Here is a 23,301-nt window from a genome sequence, read left to right as displayed (position 1 = left end):
TCAGAATGTGCTATTAAAAGTCAAACTTTCGACTCCCAGAGCATCGACTAGGAAGCTATGTTGCAAGTCCTTGTCAAAACTCCTGTAGCCGGGATCTGATTTAGTTGTCACATGAGCCGAATGTGCGGAAGATCCCAAGCCCTTGGCCACTACTTTCACCACTCGCCTTATATTTGTGAGTTCTTTCAATAATTTCTTCACCAAATTCGTCTTTGACTCCAGTAGTGTACGTAACTTCATGTTCTCCAATTGTAGTGCTATATTTCTAGTCTGTTCCTTTAGTTCCCGCTGATATGCTTTATCTAATTGCTTCTTTATTTCAAGTGTAATTATCCTTGAAGATTCTATAACTTCATCTGTGCCAATTTTTGCTTCGTGGAGCTGTTTTTTTAGTCCTTCAATTTCTTTATTTCTGTTCCTTATCGTGACATCTGTATTAACATGCACTGTGTCTTTTTTCTTTTTATTTCGTCCGTTAATTTCTTTGACGACAACTTCAACGGCCGTGGATTCATTTCGAAATACCTCATGAGGAACATCCGGATTTATCTCTAAAATATATGATGCAGATCCTTTTTCTTCAATGTTGATGAGCCGCGGTATTTCATTAACTTTATCGTCCATTTCAAAGTACTTAACACACAACTAAATTATCTCCATTGTATTCTCGAAATGTGCTAATGAAATTATTTATGCATAAAATTATCACAGTTCGAAAATGTCATTAATTTTTATCAGTTGTGTTTTTACGATGAAATGTCACAATAAATTTTTGCCAGTTGATGGACGGAGAATAAAGTTGTTCTCTCATTGCCAATAGTTACTAGACGATTTTAAGTAAAACCTTTTTTTGAATTAAATATTGTCATAGAACCCTACTGTTTTTATTCAATCTGTAATTTATTGTTATTGTTACTACTATTTAATGTTTATTAAAATAAAAATAAATAATATATTTGAATAAAATTAAATAATAGAAAATACTACTAGGAAATTTCGGCGAGCGACATTACAAGATAGAAAACTAGAAAAACAAGCAAACACAATATAGCATTCGCGAAACTCGTTATGTCACGTTGTGCAATAAAAAAACTGTTTGCTCATAATAGTGGTCAACATTTATTAACTATGATTGTATGTATGAAACACGTGTAATTTGACGTACTAACGATTCACGACCTTCGCCACTTAGTTCAAGTATCATATTTCAATTAACATCATCGTTTAGATCGGGCACAAACGTTCGCGCTACTTGCCACACAGCCCACGAAGCCTTTAATATCAGCCCTTTAACAATTTTTGTTTTTTATTTAACACACACCAATATACGAAAGCGGTTCAATTGACCTGGAAAATAAACAGCGTTTATTGCCACGTTAAAATATGTTTACTCCGCTCTTGGATTATGTTACTGTTTAATTTATAAGTATGTACAATAACTGCTTGTAAATTAGAAAAAGAAAAAAATATTCAATGTTTAGTTATTCTCAGGTTTCTTATTTGACGGATTTTAGAAGATCATAAGCTTGTTATAAGGGAGTATCTCATTAAACTGACCCGAAAACTTTCTCTCAAGCAATTCCAGTGACCCGGGTCACGTCAGCGAATATGGATTTTACACGGACCAAAGTTCAAGTCGCGATATTGAAAAGCAATTTAAAAGTAACATTATCAGGCAAATACCCAAGTATATTACAACATTTGATGACGTTTTTGTTTATGTTGTGACCGTGTTTGACCTAAAATAAAACTTTCCAATGTACATAACCGCATGGGATTATATTCTCTCCAGTCGAAATTCAATAGGATTTAATACAAGAGAAAAAAAACCTTTTTAAAACATGCTTTTATTATGTTCTTGTTAATTAAAAGAAAATTTACAGCTACTCGTCAAGGTGCTTCAAATGAGCCCAAACTCGATGAGGTTGTGTCTCTATCATCAGACCAGCACCATGACATCGTACGTAATATTGCATTGTCATGCGATTTACATATGTATGCACAATTTCAGCTCAATTAGTAACCGGGAAATGGATCGGATTTAATTTGCAAGATTTGATGAAAACTTTATAAAAGCTTGTAAAAAGATTGAATATGGAAAGTTATACGTAATTGAGAAATATGAGATTAAAATATATTCCGTTGTAATAAATATTTAAATGCGGTGCATACGTTAGAACTCGGGTCACAATACGCTTTGTCGTAGCGCTACGCCCCCGACCTGTCAGCGGCACGTAGCCGCTCGTAGCGAGGTCGCGTACTACGCCACCCTGCACACTGCATCAGGCGCTGCGAATGCTACGTTAAGAATTACATATGTATTAAATACTTACATTTGTTTTTTCTCGAACGTGTTAAGTACTATTTAATTTATAATATTTATTATTATTACTAGTGGCAAGCCATCGTACGTAATTCATAAGCAAATATATAAAAAAATAGCTACTATATTATAATAGGAAATGAAAACCAGTTTTCAATACTAATTTTGAACACTAACTAAAACTCTTTACTAACGACAGAAATATGCAAGATAGCTAGATGTTTACACAGCTGTAGCGGGCAGGGGGTACATTCGTCCTAGTTTCGCGGCCCCGAGCGACACAATACCTAGTCATCCTAGATCTAGGTATGGCAATGCCTACATTGCTAGACTTCAGCGCCGGAAACTATTGTGCGGCGGAAGCGGGTCTATTGAGTTACCTTCGCTGCTCCTACACCTATTGAGTTATCGTGAAGACGTGAACTGCCTATGTAAAATGATTGATAATAATTCACCTAAAAATTTACATAAATATAATAATTAATGTTCCATTTGTGATTTTCAATGGAGTTTTTATTCCACGATTATTTTTGGGTAGGATTCCATTATTTATTTGTACTTCAAAATTATTTCTGGTAGTTTAGTATTTTCAAGTGAAATTATTTAAAAAAAAACTTTATTTTGAACGTATTTATTATGATTATTACTAGTTTCAGTTTGAATAAAAATTCTTACTTTAAACATATTAACAATCCAAAAAAAATGTAGGTCAAATAAACATAAGTTCACAAGTGTCATGAATCTTTTCGGAATCTAGTTTTAAGAATAACTGCGTTACAAGTATGAAAATTTAACAAGACATCATTAAAACGTAAGAATAGCTCTCAAAACAAACGCAACTCGTAACGAGTAAGATATAACCATGATTTTAGACTGTTGAAACACATGTACAAAAACACAATTTCATTTTTTTTATTATGTATAAAAATGGAGGTGAATTTTTTTTATCATATTAAGCAATAGATTTTTGTTAATTTACTAATATTCGATTCGTTTCGATTGCTGGGATTCGAACATTCGACCATGTGATCGGAAACCCGTACCCTTAATCATTCGGTTATTCGTGCTTTAAATATGTTTATGCAGTGAAAAGTCACGGTAATGTTGGAGAAGCAGGCTAATATAGGAAAAAATTTTTTTTTGCTTATTTAATTTTAAAGTGACAATACCCGGCTTGTACGATCGCTAGTGTTCTCCATATTCCTTTATGCATCCGAAACGTGGACCCTACGAGAGAGTGAGAAACAGAAGATAGACGCGCTCGAGATGTGGTGCTGGAGAAGAATGCTGAGGATACCTTGGACCGCATTCCGGACTAATAAGTCAATCCTCGAGGAACTTGGCATCAAGCGGCGTCTGTCATCCATTGTTCGGACTCGGATACTCACTTTTTTCGGTCACGTCTGCAGACGTAATGACGAGTCTATCGAGCGCTTGGTGGTGCAGGGGAAATTAGAGGGCACCAGACCACGGGGAAGGTCGCCCATGAGATGGGCCGACCAGATTAGAGCGGCTGTAGCTGTCCCCCTGCACGAATGTACAAAAAAGGCAGAGAGTAGGGAGGAGTGGCGGCGCTTAGTACAGCGGGTCACCGATACATGATGACCACGACCAGTCTGAAAAGACTGCAGCGACGAAGAAGAAGAATTTTAAAGTGACATTTTAATACAACGTATACATTAGTATTTGATTATCTTCTGCATTAAAATTGTAATAGTAAAAAGCAACCAAGTGGGAGTCGGACTCGCGCACAGAGAGTTCCGTACCTCGGCGCATACATAAGGTAAGGTGTAGTAACATTAAAATTATTAAAAATATTTTCATGATGTACCAAAAAATTTACGGTTTTCGCAATTCATAGTTCCATCATTCTTTTTCAGTTCATCAATTATTTATGTTAGTTTGATTTGGGACTGAATAAAGTCAGTTAAAAGCAGGTAGAAATTCACGACCTCCTTTAAGGTAATTTTACAAAATTAAAGGGTTAAATAACAAAACATTTGGATATAATTTTTTATTGGTATATAAATAGATATAAATTCACATAAAATATTTTGCTTATAATTTAAAATAACTAATATACTGATAAAAGGTTAGACTTGTAATAAAAAAAATAATATAAAAAATTTATTATTCTTCATTAAAAAAAAACTTACGATGACTTTAAATTTTTTGAATTTAGCAAAACTCTACTTTAAAAAAAATAGAAAATACAATTATGTTATTTTAGTAATAGTTTAAAATACGTACACTGGTAGATTTTTTGTACAAGTAGTAAATAATTTGTTATTTTTTATATATTTTTTGTATCCGTACATCGTCAAAAAATTATAATAAATACCAATTTATTTTTAATTATACCAACATGCTGAGTTCTTTAAAAAATAATTATCTCATATCAAAAAAAATCTCATTGTATAATGTTAATTAATTTCATTAGTATTTTTATTTATTATACAACATTTTACATAAGTATAATTATACATAAGACATTATGTAAAATATAAGTAAATATTTATTTATCTTACATAACACATTGGAGATACAAAGCAGATCTTTGGAGACTAGGTATAACTAGTAAGACTCAAAATCGTTATTATTTCATAAAATTTCCTTCTTAGAAATAATAAAAGGTATTAGAAGAAAAAGGTTAAAAATATGTACAGTATTAAATTTGTGTTTTTTTTTTCACCAGTTGGTTAAATATGTAAAGTATATCCTTCGATATAATTATATCCATTTTTTTTAATTCACAGATTAATTTAGTATTTAGCTATCTCCGGCTTAAATATAAGTAAGTATATGGTACGTATGGTAAGTGGTGGTCACAAGTGGCCAATAGTGGTAAGTGGTGGATACAGGTGGCCAATAGTGGTCAGTGGTGGTCACAGGTGGCCAACAGTGGTCACTAGTGGCCAATAGTGGTCAGTGGTGGTCACAAATGGCCAATAGTGGTCAGTGATGGTCAGTGGTGGTCTGTTGTGATATGTGGTGGTCTGTGGTGGTCTGTGATGGACAGTGGTGGTCTGTTGTGGTATGTGGTGGTCTGTTGTGGTATGTGATGATCTGTGGTGGTCTGTGGTGGTCAGTGGTGGTCAGTGGTGGTCAGTGATGTTCATACCACAGCACTACTAGCCATCATGTTGACGCCGCAGGTGCCATCACCTCGGTAGACGCGATAGTATCCGCGCTCGCCCCACGACGGACCCCACGAGTTCTTTACTATCCAATATGGCAGACGTTTGTGGAATAGTGGGTAGTCTGAAAACAAATTTCGAGTATAATTTAAAAAACGAAAGCATAAATTACTATAATCACTACATAACCTAACTACCTAGAACTAACTAAGCAAAATATGAGGAATCATTCCATTCACTAAATTTATCACAAGCTCTGGTCAAGGATCAAGACAACTTACCTTAGAAACAATTAGTCTTTTGGCATAGAAAATGGATTTTTAAATAGGTGAAAATCACTAGTAAACTAACATTTCAACGCTCTATTAATAAGAATTGTTATTTTTTTAATTCCAGGGATCCATAACATTTTAGTTAGAAAATTTGGTTCCTATGGTAACATATTTTTTTTTGAACAGGTAATAATTTAATAATAACATTTCTTTGTTATTAATTTTCTATTTATTAACAATTTAATCCTATAAATATTATAAACTAGCTTTTATCCGCGACTCCGTCCACGCGGAATAAAAAATAGAAAACGGGGTAAAAATTATCCTATGTCCGTTTCCTGGTTCTAAGCTACCTGCCCACCAATTTTCAGTCAAATCGATTCAGCCGTTCTTGAGTTATAAATAGTGTAACTAACACGACTTTCTTTTATATATATAGATGTATGAATGGATGGAGGTTTACCAGAAGGTATCTCAAGAACCGCTGCATAGATCTTGTTGAAATTTGGCATAGATTGATATAGTCTGGAAGAACACATAGGTTACTAATTAAGATTTTTTTTAATCCCACGCAGACGGAGTCACGGGCGACAACTAGCTATAGATAAACAAATAAATCGAGGTAGAAAAATAATAACACACGCGGACAATACTACATAATAAGTAATAAAAAAGAAGTGTTATCTGACCAGAGACTCCATAGCCGACGATGAGTACGCCGTGGTCGAGGTTGTCGGGGCTGCACAGCATGCGCCAAGGGTGAGACACCCCGCCCATGTAGAACTGCATCGCGTTCGCGTTTATACCTGACAATACAAAACACAACACTAACAACAAAAGTAGCAGGTGCCAACTGGATTACATAAAAACATCTTTTTTATATAAGAAGGTGGCCAACGAGCAAGTGGTCACCTGAATACGACGAAATAGCGAAGCGAGCGACCATATACTTCAGCAATTACCTACCTTTAATCGACAGAGGAGGGGGACGCACAGAAAAAGGATATATGCCTTCCTATGCGCCCTCACATCCTTTCCTTACAAGAAAAGCGTGGGTAAGCAAAGGGGACTAAAATATTATCCAACACATGCATGAATTTATTTTTTAATGTTGACATTAGTAAATTAACGGTTAACACGTTTAGTGCCAATGGCTCGCCAAGTAATTTCGCTTACATATGAAAATCGTAGCATGGAAGGTGTTAACTTACCAATAGATATGGGTCCATTTTTGACCAACCACTTGGCCATGTCTGTCTCGTTGTTGCTGATGTTGACCGCGCCGCTGATGGTCACTCGAGACAACGTCTTGTTGTAACTGCACCTATCGTGAGCTTTGCCTGCGTAAGGATAGTCGTCTTCCAACTCAAGCCCACCCATTTGCTCAATAGCTCTGAAATTGTATGGACATATTTGTATAAAGTAGAATTAAATGTATTGACTAAAATCTTACTAATATTATTAAAGTGAATGTTTGGATGGATGGATAGATGGACAGATGGATCTTTGTTTGAAGGTATCTCAGGAGCGGCTCAATGGATCTTGATGAAATTTAGCAAAGATGTAAAACATAGTCTGGAAGAACACATAGGCTACTAATAAAGTTATTTTTAATTTCGCACGAACAGAGTCACGGGCGACAGCTAGTATGTCTAAATACTGAGAAGAACTTGAATAACTTTGACAAGCAAGAATCCAAGGTAGTGCGATATTTTAATCGCATATAAAGATTTCTCTCTAACACGTATTTCTTTGTTATGGAAGACGTCTGCTGGTACCTCGCTTATAGAGGTTTCTCGCTAATCTAGGTTCGAATTTTAATTAACTTAATTTTAATAGCAATCGAAAATTGTTTAGTAATATTTATTTTATTTTGTTTTATGTTCATCATGTGTAACTTAATTAATTATTTGGATTTTTATTTTAGCATGATTTTTAATTCCTTTGATGTAAGTTTAATGTTATTTGCACAGTTTTTGTTACTCCCTTTTGTTTATAGAATGTAATGTTTGCCTTTAAATTAAATATAATGTTAAACGTCATAATTAATGTATAATAATTCCTTGATGAAATTCATCAAAGTTATTAGGCATTTAGCCTAACACGATTGTTTGTTTGGTTTACATGTACTTCATACTAGCTGTAGCTAGCGACTCCGAAATTAGCCTACATAACTTAATAAGTAGCCTACGTGTTCTTCCAGACTATGTTCTTCCGTGCCAAATTTTATCCAGATCCATTCAGACGTTCTAACTCCTAACAAACATCCATCCATCGAAACATTCGAATTTATAATATTAGTAAGATAAGTAAGATTTTTGTATAGTTTCCTTTAATATTGTCTAGTTTTTATAAAGTTTCAGCATTTACGGTAACATTAGCAAAACTCATTAAATATATTCTATACTAAACTAAGATAATAATAATTTTTACGATACTCAAGTCACTAATAACATAAACAAAGCAAACATTAATAGCTGACAAGTCTATAATGTTTTATTTCACGGTATTTTATCGGCGGTAAAATCCGTTAATTCCTTTCCCATTGTTTTGCGATGTAACAGTCACGTTGAATAACAAAATAATATCGTGAGTTTTCACTATCGAAACAAGTATGCGAAAACATATAATCCCTATCATTATCTTTAAAAAGAACAAAAGACAACATGTTGGTTAACAAACCCTACGGCAATGGAAATTCACAATAAGACTCATAAATTAAACAATTTAACGCATACATTATTTTACAGTAATTATTGCATATTTTAATGTTTATGCAAATTGCAAACATATTTCAAAATGCCAATTATTTTTCTACATTAAGGGAAATCCAAACAGCAATTTTTGTTGAAAGTATTCTATGACTAATTTACAAATATACCATCATTCCTTAAAAGAAACCTCACAACTATCTTACTAATATTATAAATGCGAATGTTTAGATGGATGGACGTTTGTTTGAAGGTATCTCGATCTTGATAAAATTTGGCAGATGTAGAACATAGTCTGGAAGAACACATATTAATTATGTTTTTTTTTTATTCCGCGCGGACGGAATCACGGACGACAGCTAGTTGTAATATAAATATCTTAACTTAAACCTTGAAAAATAAAGAAGCATAGTTCACAGAAAGAAGGCGATGCTAGCGAGCCTTAAGAGAAAACATCAGATACTAAAGCAGAAATATAATAACTTGTACTGTACCTGTAAGCATTGTCCATGTAACCACCGTTGCAACCATCATCCAATTTATCGCAATCTACTAGCTCTTGTTCGCTTAGTGATAGCAGGTTGCCAGTCTTTAACTGCCACTGTCCCTCAACGTTACCTAAAAGAATGATACAAAATTAACAGGCTCTTCCATAAGAAATATTTTATTACTAGAAACTTATGTAAAAGTAATTTAAATTTGGCTAAACAAATCTTTTCAAACAGATATTAACACCGGAAAAATGATTGTATGAAATAATCCTTCTACAAATTTGAAGTAAAAAGCAACAATTATGTTTTTGATGATCTATGGTTTACAAATTTTTTATGTTTTTTTTTTAAATTGACTATGGTTGCGTTAAAATGTCAGTTTACCTGTAACACTGAAAGCCCAGCAGCTTCCACAGCTGCCCTGATCCTTGACAGGGGTAACGGCACCGCGCTGCCGCCAGTCAAACGCACCGGGCAAATTCACTTCTGGTATAACCGCTTTCGTCATCGGTATCTGATTCTGATTACGTAGACTCGGCTTCAAACCCAAAAATTGTGTCTTGAATTCTTCGTGGGTTAAGTCAGCGAATTTAGTAACACCATACCTAGCCGTACCTGCATCCCCTATGTTCAATGCATGGATCATTTTTACGTTGTTTCTAAATATTTCAAATCTCCTCAACTTTTCAGTCTCATTGCTCGCATACGCCGGTTTGTAGGTATCAAGAAAGTCATTAAAAAGAACGCGGGCCTCTTGATTTCGAAGTGTAAAGTTGCTACCTGTTTTATGGTCGCAAACAACACGGATATTTAATAACCGGTCAACAGACGGTCGAGGCCATACATTCACATGACAAATCTTATTCGGTCCCATATTATCGACCAGCGTACACTTTTGCTTAGAACTTAGGGCCAAACAATTTGTAGGACCCACTTCAATTGTCATTCTATAATGGACACCCGCGATTAGTTGTTTTCCAAACGAGATTAGCTTCACAACTTTTTGTCGTCGTGGGTGGGAGTACTTGGCTTCGATGTGTTTTAACGCAGAAGCAGCTAATAGCATTGCGTTTTCAGAATTCATTTCTTCTATTGATCGCTCTTCACAATTCACCTCAATATCTTTGCCATCTTTTAACCATGGTCTTTCCCAAACTTGTGATACACAATGTCGTAATGGTGTATCATTTAAAAACTTACACTGTGTTATATCATTTACTATTTCGAATTTCAAGCATGTCGTGTAACCCACGTCGAAATAAATTGACGTCGGCTCAGATGGTTTTTTACTAGAATAGTTTATTATTTGATATACCCTTTGTTTATGCTTATGAGCAGATGACTTTTCAAGCTTCTCTAAAGACTCACGTACCAGTTTTTCCACTATTATTCTATCAGACTTTTTAGTACCCAACCCAGAATGTTTCTTTTTATTATGGTTTAATTGATTTTTCCCTGCCAGATCTAAATATTGAGAGCCATTCGGATTTTTTTCAGTTATTCCGCCCGCAATTACTTGCCGCTTTAACCTCCATTTACCATCGCCAACTTGGCAATTGACGTCTATGTCTTTTTCCTGTCGACTTCGTTCCCATACCTTAGATAGACAGCTTATGACGTCGCCTGTGCCTTGCATTGGCAAAATTTTAAAATAGATTCTCGTCATAAAACCAGCAACAACTTGAGTAGTAACTCTCTCAACTTCGACGACTTTGTGGGGCCGTGAATTGCCCGTAGTTTGCAAATATTTCTGCATAGATTCGTTAGCTAATTCCAAATATTTGGGGTCATTCGGATTTTTTTCAGTTATTCCGCCCGCAATTACTTGCCGCTTTGACCTCCATTTACCGTCGCCAATTTGGCATTTGACGTCTATATCTTTTCTGTTAAGCCAGCTTTGTTCCCACACCTTGGAAAGACAGCTTATGACATCACCCGTGCTTTGCACTGGCATAATCTTAAAATGAATTTCCGTCAACGTACCAGAAACAAGTTGTGTCGTAACTTTTTCAACTTCGACGACTTTGTGGGGCTGTGAATTGCCCGTAGTTTGTAAATACTTTTGCATAGATTCGTTAGCTAATTCCAAATATTTGGGGTCATTCGGATTTCGCTCGGTCTGTCCACCGAAAGCTTGCCTCTTCGATCGCCATTTACCATCACCAATTTGGCATTTGACGTCTATGTCTTTTTCCTGTCGACTTCGTTCCCATACCTTGGATAGACAGCTTATGACGTCGCCTGTGCCTTGCATTGGCAAAATTTTAAAATAGATTCTCGTCATAAAACCAGCAACAACTTGAGTAGTAACTCTCTCAACTTCGACGACTTTGTGGGGCCGTGAATTGCCCGTAGTTTGCAAATATTTCTGCATAGATTCGTTAGCTAATTCCAAATATTTGGGGTCATTTGGATTTTTTTCAGTTATTCCGCCCGCAATTACTTGCCTCTTTGACCTCCATTTACCATCGCCAATTTGGCATTTGACGTCTATATCTTTTTTGTTAAGCCAGCTTTGTTCCCACACCTTGGAAAGACAGCTTATGACGTCACCCGTGCTTTGCACTGGCATAATCTTAAAATGAATTTCCGTTAACGTACCAGAAACAAGTTGTGTCGTAACTTTTTCAACTTCGACGACTTTGTGGGGCTGTGAATTGCCCGTAGTTTGTAAATACTTTTGCATAGATTCGTTAGCTAATTCCAAATATTTGGGGTCATTCGGATTTCGCTCGGTCTGTCCACCGAAAGCATGCCTCTTCGATCGCCATTTACCATCACCAATTTGGCATTTGACGTCTATATCTTTTTTGTTAAGCCAGCTTTGTTCCCACACCTTGGAAAGACAGCTTATGACATCACCTGTGCTTTGCACTGGCATAATCTTAAAATGAATTTCCGTCAACGTACCAGAAACGAGTTGTGTCGTAACTTTTTCAACTTCGACGACTTTGTGGGGCTGTGAATTGCCCGTAGTTTGTAAATACTTTTGCATAGATTCGTTAGCTAATTCCAAATATTTGGGGTCATTCGGATTTCGCTCGGTCTGTCCACCGAAAGCTTGCCTCTTCGATCGCCATTTACCATCACCAATTTGGCATTTGACGTCTATGTCTTTTTCCTGTCGACTTCGTTCCCATACCTTGGATAGACAGCTTATGACGTCGCCTGTGCCTTGCATTGGCAAAATTTTAAAATAGATTCTCGTCATAAAACCAGCAACAACTTGAGTAGTAACTCTCTCAACTTCGACGACTTTGTGGGGCCGTGAATTTCCCGTAGTTTGCAAATATTTCTGCATAGACTCGTTAGCTAATTCCAAATATTTGGGGTCATTTGGATTTTTTTCAGTTATTCCGCCCGCAATTACTTGCCGCTTTGACCTCCATTTACCATCGCCAATTTGGCATTTGACGTCTATATCTTTTTTGTTAAGCCAGCTTTGTTCCCACACCTTGGAAAGACAGCTTATGACGTCACCCGTGCTTTGCACTGGCATAATCTTAAAATGAATTTCCGTCAACGTACCAGAAACAAGTTGTGTCGTAACTTTTTCAACTTCGACGACTTTGTGGGGCTGTGAATTGCCCGTAGTTTGTAAATACTTTTGCATAGATTCGTTAGCTAATTCCAAATATTTGGGGTCATTCGGATTTCGCTCGGTCTGTCCACCGAAAGCTTGCCTCTTCGATCGCCATTTACCATCGCCAATTTGGCATTTGACGTCTATATCTTTTTTGTTAAGCCAGCTTTGTTCCCACACCTTGGAAAGACAGCTTATGACGTCACCCGTGCTTTGCACTGGCATAATCTTAAAATGAATTTCCGTCAACGTACCAGAAACGAGTTGTGTCGTAACTTTTTCAACTTCGACGACTTTGTGGGGCTGTGAATTGCCCGTAGTTTGTAAATACTTTTGCATAGATTCGTTAGCTAATTCCAAATATTTGGGGTCATTCGGATTTCGCTCGGTCTGTCCACCGAAAGCTTGCCTCTTCGATCGCCATTTACCATCACCAATTTGGCATTTGACGTCTATGTCTTTTTCCTGTCGACTTCGTTCCCATACCTTGGATAGACAGCTTATGACGTCGCCTGTGCCTTGCATTGGCAAAATTTTAAAATAGATTCTCGTCATAAAACCAGCAACAACTTGAGTAGTAACTCTCTCAACTTCGACGACTTTGTGGGGCCGTGAATTGCCCGTAGTTTGCAAATATTTCTGCATAGATTCGTTAGCTAATTCCAAATATTTGGGGTCATTTGGATTTTTTTCAGTTATTCCGCCCGCAATTACTTGCCGCTTTGACCTCCATTTACCATCGCCAATTTGGCATTTGACGTCTATATCTTTTTTGTTAAGCCAGCTTTGTTCCCACACCTTGGAAAGACAGCTTATGACATCACCCGTGCTTTGCACTGGCATAATCTTAAAATGAATTTCCGTCAACGTACCAGAAACAAGTTGTGTCGTAACTTTTTCAACTTCGACGACTTTGTGGGGCTGTGAATTGCCCGTAGTTTGTAAATACTTTTGCATAGATTCGTTAGCTAATTCCAAATATTTGGGGTCATTCGGATTTCGCTCGGTCTGTCCACCGAAAGCTTGCCTCTTCGATCGCCATTTACCATCGCCAATTTGGCATTTGACGTCTATATCTTTTTTGTTAAGCCAGCTTTGTTCCCACACCTTGGAAAGACAGCTTATGACGTCACCCGTGCTTTGCACTGGCATAATCTTAAAATGAATTTCCGTCAACGTACCAGAAACAAGTTGTGTCGTAACTTTTTCAACTTCGACGACTTTGTGGGGCTGTGAATTGCCCGTAGTTTGTAAATACTTTTGCATAGATTCGTTAGCTAATTCCAAATATTTGGGGTCATTCGGATTTCGCTCGGTCTGTCCACCGAAAGCTTGCCTCTTCGATCGCCATTTACCATCGCCAATTTGGCATTTGACGTCTATATCTTTTTTGTTAAGCCAGCTTTGTTCCCACACCTTGGAAAGACAGCTTATGACGTCACCCGTGCTTTGCACTGGCATAATCTTAAAATGAATTTCCGTCAACGTACCAGAAACGAGTTGTGTCGTAACTTTTTCAACTTCGACGACTTTGTGGGGCTGTGAATTGCCCGTAGTTTGTAAATACTTTTGCATAGATTCGTTAGCTAATTCCAAATATTTGGGGTGATTCGGATTTCGCTCGGTCTGTCCACCGAAAGCTTGCCTCTTCGATCGCCATTTACCATCACCAATTTGGCATTTGACGTCTATGTCTTTTTCCTGTCGACTTCGTTCCCATACCTTGGATAGACAGCTTATGACGTCGCCTGTGCCTTGCATTGGCAAAATTTTAAAATAGATTCTCGTCATAAAACCAGCAACAACTTGAGTAGTAACTCTCTCAACTTCGACGACTTTGTGGGGCCGTGAATTGCCCGTAGTTTGCAAATATTTCTGCATAGATTCGTTAGCTAATTCCAAATATTTGGGGTCATTTGGATTTTTTTCAGTTATTCCGCCCGCAATTACTTGCCGCTTTGACCTCCATTTACCATCGCCAATTTGGCATTTGACGTCTATATCTTTTTTGTTAAGCCAGCTTTGTTCCCACACCTTGGAAAGACAGCTTATGACATCACCCGTGCTTTGCACTGGCATAATCTTAAAATGAATTTCCGTCAACGTACCAGAAACAAGTTGTGTCGTAACTTTTTCAACTTCGACGACTTTGTGGGGCTGTGAATTGCCCGTAGTTTGTAAATACTTTTGCATAGATTCGTTAGCTAATTCCAAATATTTGGGGTCATTCGGATTTCGCTCGGTCTGTCCACCGAAAGCTTGCCTCTTCGATCGCCATTTACCATCGCCAATTTGGCATTTGACGTCTATATCTTTTTTGTTAAGCCAGCTTTGTTCCCACACCTTGGAAAGACAGCTTATGACGTCACCCGTGCTTTGCACTGGCATAATCTTAAAATGAATTTCCGTCAACGTACCAGAAACAAGTTGTGTCGTAACTTTTTCAACTTCGACGACTTTGTGGGGCTGTGAATTGCCCGTAGTTTGTAAATACTTTTGCATAGATTCGTTAGCTAATTCCAAATATTTGGGGTCATTCGGATTTCGCTCGGTCTGTCCACCGAAAGCTTGCCTCTTCGATCGCCATTTACCATCACCAATTTGGCATTTGACGTCTATATCTTTTTTGTTAAGCCAGCTTTGTTCCCACACCTTGGAAAGACAGCTTATGACATCACCCGTGCTTTGCACTGGCATAATCTTAAAATGAATTTCCGTCAACGTACCAGACACAACTTGAGTCTTAACCTTTTCAACTTCGACCACTTTGTGGGGCCTTGAATTGCCCGTAGTTTGTAAATACTTTTGCATAGATTCGTTAGCTAATTCCAAATATTTGGGATCATTCGGATTTTGCTCTAACGCACCACCTGGTATTTGTCTTCTACGTCTCGTATCATTCAATTGATTATATTGACAGGTTACTTTTATATCTTTAAATTGTATCCAAGGCTTTTCCCAAACATGTGCAGTACATTTCTGTGGAGATGAAGAATGTGCATTCTTTTTTACTATTTGAAATGTTATTGTAGTAAGTTGTCCAGACACAACTTGGACACTAACATCTTCAACTTTTAATACTTCATATTCTTCGTCTTCATTTGATATTTGTAAATATTTTGCTAATGATTCTTCTGCTAATGTTTTGTACATTGGATCATTAATGTTTTTTTGTAGCTTTCCACCAACAAAATTTAAATTCCTTTTTCTTCTCTCTGTTTGTTGATTTGAATGTGAATCAACAGATGCAAAAAAATTAAGTAAATCATCGATAGCTTTTTTCTTATCACTGTTTAAGGAATTAATTTTTTTCTCTTCGCTATCAAACGTAAAAGAATTAGAATTTGGTATATATTTTTTTCTGGATTCAATTTTATTGATCGAGTGGGAATTAAAGTTTTCTGAATCAGGTTTTGCGGTTATTTCATCTTCATGTAACGTTGATATATCCGAAAACTGATTGTAAGGTATAACTTGTTCTTCTAACTTTTTCACTTCTCCCTCCGATAAGGTTCTCTCTGTTAACGGTTGAGCTTGTACGTCGGAATTATGTATAGCTTTAAGTATATCATCTACCGAGCCTGTGTTCGCAATTTTGTCAAAATCAGGAATAGGTTTATGTGCGCCACCTTCGTTATCTAGATCATCTTTTGGTACTTTTACAATATCTTTGCCTTTATTTTCGTCGTTTATAACTTCACCGTTGTCGCTAAATATCCATTCTTCTGTACAATTATTAGCTAAAATCCCTCTATATTTTGAACCATCGTATAACCTGACCCACGGCTTTTCTAAAATACTTATTTTGCAAGGTTTTACAACTGTACAACTTTCTGCCACATCGATAGTACAATTGTTATAATCAACTTTTAGCGTTAGAATGTATCTTACACCGTTTACAATCTGAAACAAATATGAAATAAAAAAAATATTCAATTTACGCCAATGAACTATTAAACCAATACTTATTACTTTATGTAAACATTAATTGTCCTAATAATGATAAATATTCTTATAAGTTTTAATAAAAAAAGGTTCAGTGCTATACCAACATTCGCACAACAGCAGTAGAGCTGGCAGCAACAAATAATGTGTAAAGCTGGCTCGACCAGGAAAATTCAGTGACTTTACAGGACTTAAATAAATTTCAATTATTATTATTTTTTTTTGGTTTGACTTAGATACCGGAATATTTTTAGAATTCTGGTAAACATTTGGTAAGGACAGAGCGAAATAGAAGAGAGTAATGAGAAAAGCTAGCCCCACCACCATACAGGATACGCGCTAGACAAAGATAGAGAGTATTATCAACCAACCTGAACCTGCCTTTCCACTTCAACGACTGAATTCAACTCATGCTTGACATCGGGGTCGTGCCTGTTGAGGTGCCGGATACCCAGCAAAGCCAACTCCTCGACGCCCGCAGCTCCGGGATTCACGAAGGTGGAACATCCGATACATGGTGCAGCAGGCTTCTCCCTTGGTATTGCGATGAACTGTTCTCCAGAGGTGGCCTAAAGAATTTCACAGTGTCATTGTGTTTTAAATAGGTTTTTAGCTAAGTATTTGGTTGTCAATATCGTCTTCGGAATTTATTCAACTATACAAATAAAAAATTTAATATTGTTTAATTTAGAAATAGGTACCCTATATATTGAAAAGTGTATCCATGAAATTAACAAGGATATAAATTAAATTATCCATTTCGTAACATTCGTGAAGAATTAATTCGTCATGTGCACCGTGACTATCGCTGTAAAGCGTTGAAGTTGTTTTTTTTAATATTTCCATTTATGTATGTCTAAATACTTATTTGCGATTACAGAAATTGTTACACGTTAGCTTATTTCTTAGAACGTTTTGAAGTTATGATGGCTGAAAAAATCCTAAAGCATCAAAAGGCCATTTGTCAATTTGAGAACATCTTCGCGATTATAATATGCTGCGTGATCATGAAAATGCATCACCAGTGTAATACTAACACGTAAAGTGGGTTAATGACCTCTTTATCCCACACTACAAATAATAAAAACTTCGTTTATTTATAAATTAATATTGATAACCGGTCAAACATTACTAGAAAGCGAATAAAATATGAATTGTGTTAATGGTTGAAGTAGATATCAAATTAATCATAATACTACAAAAAAATATCTTCACATAGAATATTTATCCATCGGATTAAAGCTGATAGAATCAATGTTTAATAATTATGTAATATTTAATTAGTATAAAGAAAACAATATTACGCGATAAATTTAGTCATTAAACAAAAACAAGTGCAAGGAGTGGACGAATAATGTCGTAATTGCAGTAGCAAAACAAATAGTCGTCATTTTGATTCTCATTTATCTTAATGACAGCTATGAGATTGTTTTTATATTATAAGGTGGCAAACGAGTAGGCGGCTACCTAGATACGCCGATAAAGCGAAGAAACTACTGCCAATAGACGTCGAAAGAGACGCATAGGAAGAGAATATTTCATCTTTGAAGGCGTCACCTGCAAATAAACTTCTTCCCATCCTTTCCTTATAGTAAAAAGGGTGGGAAGGAGAAGAGGACAAAAATTAGGTCTCCGGCACGCACACTCATGAGACGGAAATGTTCAGACGGCAGTATTGTTTCCCCTTGACGCCTGTCTTCGGTGTGGTCGTAGTATTACACCGGACAAGCCGACACATTCGCGCAACAGAGGTTGTTGTTACTAGCGTTTACCACTGTTTGTCCATTAAATTAGTTTACCTATTAGCGTAACTAATCCAGTCATCAAATAGGAAAATTTTAACACGTGCGTAGAAACTAACCAAATACGTACACCTAAGTCCATTGTCCATTGGCTTTAAATGAATATTAAGTCGTCTTTTCTTTATGTATTGCTTTTGCTTTAACGCATGTTCATATAATGACTAAGGTTAGTTGGTCATTACCGAGATGAGTGCGATTTATTGACACTACGATATGTTCGTAATAGTGTTATCATAATGAGTTCATGGACACATATAAAATAAATACATACTAAACAAAATCTTCTGAAAAACATAATAAATGGACTAAGATAAATAGATAAAACAGTGATGGATAAAAAAAAAAACATTTGTATGCATCCAAAAAAAATACATAGCCACCGGAAATACTTTTAATAAATCACTACATCACCAGCTTTATAAGGTAGGGATATATAATAAATTAAATATAACAATGATCACATCGTACACATGGCTTCTAAGAACAAGATACAAATGCACAATTAGTAAGCCGGTGATCACACTAAACCAGTGTAGGAAAACTAAATATGAGTATGATAATTTCGCGGTCAATTAACATCATAAAATAGAGCGAGTTGATTCATTTCAAGTAATGAACACCAAGAAGGATCTTCAGAAAACATCAAAAATTGGTTTTGTATGAAAAATATTAAAGGGATAAATCAAATTTTGCCAATTTTAGCGATGTAGATGTAAACAGTTGTTTAGTATGCTTTCAGTCACACCTTTATGCCAGCGCAGGAGCGATAACTTAGTGCTTAACCCTGCTAACTTGAGCCAGTCTTTTGCACTGTGCATTAACAATACATTAAGCATTTTAAATCTATTTATATCTACTAATATTATAAATGCGAATGTTTAGATGGATCGATGTTTGTTTGAAGGCATTTCCAGAACAGCTCAACGGATCTTGATGAAATTTGGCACGGTTGCAGAACATAGTCAGGCAGAACACATAGGCACATAACTTATTTTAATGCCACGCGGAATGAGTCGCGGACGACAGCTAGTTATTTTATAAAATTAGAACATAGTAAAATATTTTTCGGTAGAGTCGACAGTAGTCACTCAGCATTATCTATATCTATAGAATAAAAAAGAGCGCGAATTATCACATTAAGGAATATGACAGGTCTGACGCAACTAGTTTGGTTTATTTTTGTTGTGATTGTAAACGCCCCCTTATATAGCAAGTACTAACAATACGATTGTATTGAGCGAGATGTATTTTATAAATAAAATACATCATTTTATTCTTACACGTGTAAATATTCGCGGTTTGCGCTTAAAAATAATAATTGATTTAACGGCTTCTAATTATCCGTGAACAATGTACATAATTTAAAGTCCGATTTTACCAAAGCAATTTAGTTACAGAAAGCAATTATTATAGCTTATTAAATCTATAGTAAATTGAATTTATTTTATGAATTACAGGATAGGCAGATGTAGAATAAATTATTTATTTTTATGGGACATTTTTGAGCAAATGCCGTGTGGAGGTCAAGAACATCTGTACTTGCCATTCTCATGGCGGCACTGGGGTTATAATCCATCATACTAATATCATAAATGTGAATGTTAAAATGGAAGGATGTTTGTATGAAAGTATCTCCAGAACTGCTCAATGGACCTCGATGAATTTTGGCATAGGTGTAGAACATAGTGTGGAAGAACATATAGGATACTAATTCAGTTCTTTTTAATCTCCGCGGACGGAGTCGCGGGCGACAGCTATTCTGATCTACATCAAATTATAAGTAACTAGCTGTCGCCCGCGACTCCGTCTGCGCGGTTAAAAAAAAAATGAAAAATAGATGTTGGCCGATTCTCAGACCTACTGAATATGCTCACAAAATTTCATGAGAATCGGTCAAGCCGTTTCGGAGGAGTACGGGAAAGAAAACTGTGACACGAGAATTTTATATATTAGATGTATTAGCCATAAGTGATCCTTTAATAACATTTTATTACTGTCGCACGCGACTCCATCCGCGCTTATTAAAAAAACTGACTTAGTACCCTGTGTGTTCTTCCAGACTATGTTCTACATCTATGCCTAATTTCATCAAGATCCTTTTAGCCGTTCTGAAAATACCTTTAAACAAACATCCATCCATCTAAACATTAGCATTTATAATATTAGTATGGAAGGAACCCAAAAATCGGCAATTTCATAGCTACACAATTACTGATTAGCCACTTACTCTTTTACCTAGAAATGAGCATAAAAGATGATCAAATAAATCGTACATGGTACACAGATTATAAAGTCATAAAAATGTCAAATCAATTTAAGAGGTTCAATTACAGCGGCTGGAGCTAATTGATCTGGCACTATGTCATATTACTATAGCCAAGTTTAGCTATCTAAATACTAATTACTTTTTACTAACTTACTTTTAAAAGAAAGCTAAAAGTATTTTTATTAGAAGTCCAGAAGCAGAAAATTTATAATAAATCTTTTTTCTAATTTTTTTTTTTTCCTGCACTCTTTGGCTGCTTATCGAAATGTACATATGTAAAAGGGAGACTAATATTGTTCCAGAATTTCTATTTGTTTTAAGTTACATTGAAGTTATGATAGTGAATAAGTTTTTTTTTCTTTTCTTTAATATTGTTTTAAATACCTTGCATATTGAACTTAGGACCCGTTAATTATACATAACTTTAACTTCTTTTTATACCATAGTTCTTATATTATTTATTAGTTCTTATCTTATTTTATCTTTTGTAATATTGAAATTTTTATTTATCTTTATATATAAATATTTATGTTTGGTTATCCACCGCTGCAACTGGCGTGCGGATAGTCGTGAGGGTTTTCGCGGAAGATCAGCGCTGAGTGTTCCAGAGAGGAGCACCCAGCATACAAAGCTGAGGGAGGACCCTATCCGGTCAGCATTGCAACGTTAATTATAAATGTTTCTTTATGCTAGTGTAATTTTAATTTTATTCTGTTTTATGTATTTATAATTATTTTGTAATATGTTAGTTTTTATTGCGTTGTAATGGTGGGAAGGATTAAATGTTATTTTATTTTTTTTTATTTTAATTATTTATAGTTTTGTCCTTACACTGGATTGATATTGTTAATATTTTTAAGAGTTATCCAGAGTAATATTTAGAGAGTAACATTATAGCTGTTAGACAAGACAGACAAGACATTCTTTGGTAGTTTTGAGTGTGTAAAATTTCACAAACCTAATACAAAACTGGTTACATGGCTACAGTAATAACATATTTGAATAAATAAAATGAAAATATTATTTATTTCTTCTTCATCCTAAGTAATGATTAGGATATTAAAAAAAACTTTAGTGTTATTAATAATAAAAATTGTGTTTGTAATTTATTTAAAAGTAAAGTACAGTTAACAATGCACTGTAACTAATAATGTTATAGGGCTAATGTGACATACAATCTCGGAAGCACATCTCAAGGTGAAAAGAACAAATACTTTACTAAATTATGTTTTGAGTTTTAATAATTAATAATGGTCATTCATTGATCAAAATTAAACCATAATTCATACTTAAGGATTTGTTTTTTTAATTACATGTTCATCTTTTACCACAATTCCCTTAAAAGGTGGGTACAAAGTTTTCGATTCATATATAAATATAGTTTAACTAAGATAAGTACCTTGTATCATGCTTAAATTATTTATTTTTGAATCAATTAAAAGTATATTGATTTTTAGTATATAGTTTGAATAATATGGAAAACTTTCAAGGAAACTCAAGTCTAGATACTCTAACGTTTTGAATAATCTTCTTTAGTTGTTATAATCAATAAAACTGGTCATGCAGTCACCAAAATCTTATAAAATCGTTTTTTTTTCATAAGAAACAAAAAAAATATATATCTTTTATTTTATACTTTCCTTTTCCTATTACCTTTTAAATTTTTTTTTTAGATAAATCATTAGAAAAATAAAACAAAATATAACTCACCGCAGTATTAGTTTGCACTTCATTATCAAGTTGCACGGGCAGGTGTTCTATACCATCTTCTGTTGTTGTGCTTTTTTCTTGAGACACTATGCTATCCACATTAAACTCCGTAGTAGTTGAAGGTGGTGGTGGTTCGCAATTGTAATCATCTTTTATGTGGATATCACTACCTCCGGTGTCTTCCAAAGAGACAGAACATGTATGATAAGAGTATGCTTCAAGATTATGAATACTAGTAACTTTAAGTTTTATTTCAATCTTGTAGTTGTTTTCATCCTGCAAATAATTATTAAATATAATTAAAAAATAATTAAATAATAATTAATTAAAAAATTATAATAATGTTGTCATCAAACAATAACTGACATTTTGCAAGTGTTTAATGATTAATTTATTTATCTTTATATTATATTAAAATAATAAGTATTGGTATTGCGATAATACATATACAAAGATGTTGTTGAAGTTGAAAACTTGATAACCTTAGATAAAATTAGAAATAAAATGTTAATATGATTACTCACAGTTTTTTGCGCGTTCAATAGGACACCGTCATCATATATGAAGGCATGATTAGGTAAATTGTTTAAATAATCAACGAAACTTGTTACAAATTGTACTTTTTTCTCCTCACTCAACTCTGCCAAACAAGTTAGAAGAAAGCAGTGGCCTAATAAAACGTAAATAATTGCCTTCATGACGTAAGATTAAAACACAACCATCTCAACTAATACTCGCATAAAGAATGAGGAATGGGAAAATAATAAAGAGAAATCTGTTTCTTTGTCAACTTTATATTTACAAACATCATTAAGATTCATGTATTGTGAAACCTATGCTCTGTGTTAAAAATAATGACAGATGACATCATGATAAAGTATCGGTATCTTTCAGACACGCTGTTAAATCGTTTTTTTTTTCAAACCTGTGAAGAAAGTAAAGAAATTCATTAGACACTAACTTACTTTAATTGTAGTTTCATTGATTTTTTCATGCAAATCACGTGGGATTCTGTTAGTTCTGTCAAATTTTTCAGATTCCAACTTCTGATGAATATGCTT

At 35.1% G+C, this 23,301-nt stretch overlaps 2 protein-coding genes across 7 annotated transcripts; both read right to left on the bottom strand.

Annotated features, from left to right (window-relative positions):
• LOC106716119 lies at nt 1-776 on the bottom strand. Its single transcript, XM_014509557.2, has one exon. The coding sequence runs from the start codon at nt 622-624 to the stop codon at nt 1-3; it is 624 nt and encodes a 207-aa protein (XP_014365043.2). The 5' UTR covers nt 625-776.
• A 4,370-nt stretch (nt 777-5,146) lies between these two features.
• Nucleotides 5,147-23,009, bottom strand: LOC106716117. Of its 6 annotated transcripts, none has more exons than XM_045681911.1 (9): nt 22,765-23,009; nt 22,241-22,516; nt 16,834-17,031; nt 11,691-16,420; nt 9,319-11,381; nt 8,938-9,061; nt 6,944-7,125; nt 6,422-6,538; nt 5,147-5,584 (listed from the first exon to the last, which is right to left on the bottom strand). In XM_045681911.1, the coding sequence occupies exons 1-9, from the start codon at nt 22,936-22,938 to the stop codon at nt 5,439-5,441; spliced, it is 8,010 nt and encodes a 2,669-aa protein (XP_045537867.1). In that variant the 5' UTR covers nt 22,939-23,009; the 3' UTR covers nt 5,147-5,438. The 6 variants fall into 6 exon arrangements, with proteins under 6 accessions (XP_045537867.1, XP_045537868.1, XP_045537870.1 ...); XM_045681912.1 differs by having other exon boundaries at nt 9,319-11,406; nt 11,716-16,420; XM_045681914.1 differs by having other exon boundaries at nt 9,319-12,636; nt 12,946-16,420.
• Between the last annotated feature and the right edge of the window lie 292 nt (nt 23,010-23,301).

This window comes from Papilio machaon, chromosome 17 (assembly GCF_912999745.1).
Source record: "Papilio machaon chromosome 17, ilPapMach1.1, whole genome shotgun sequence".
NCBI classification, from domain to species: domain Eukaryota; kingdom Metazoa; phylum Arthropoda; class Insecta; order Lepidoptera; family Papilionidae; genus Papilio; species Papilio machaon.
This window is presented reverse-complemented; position numbering and strand designations above follow the sequence as displayed.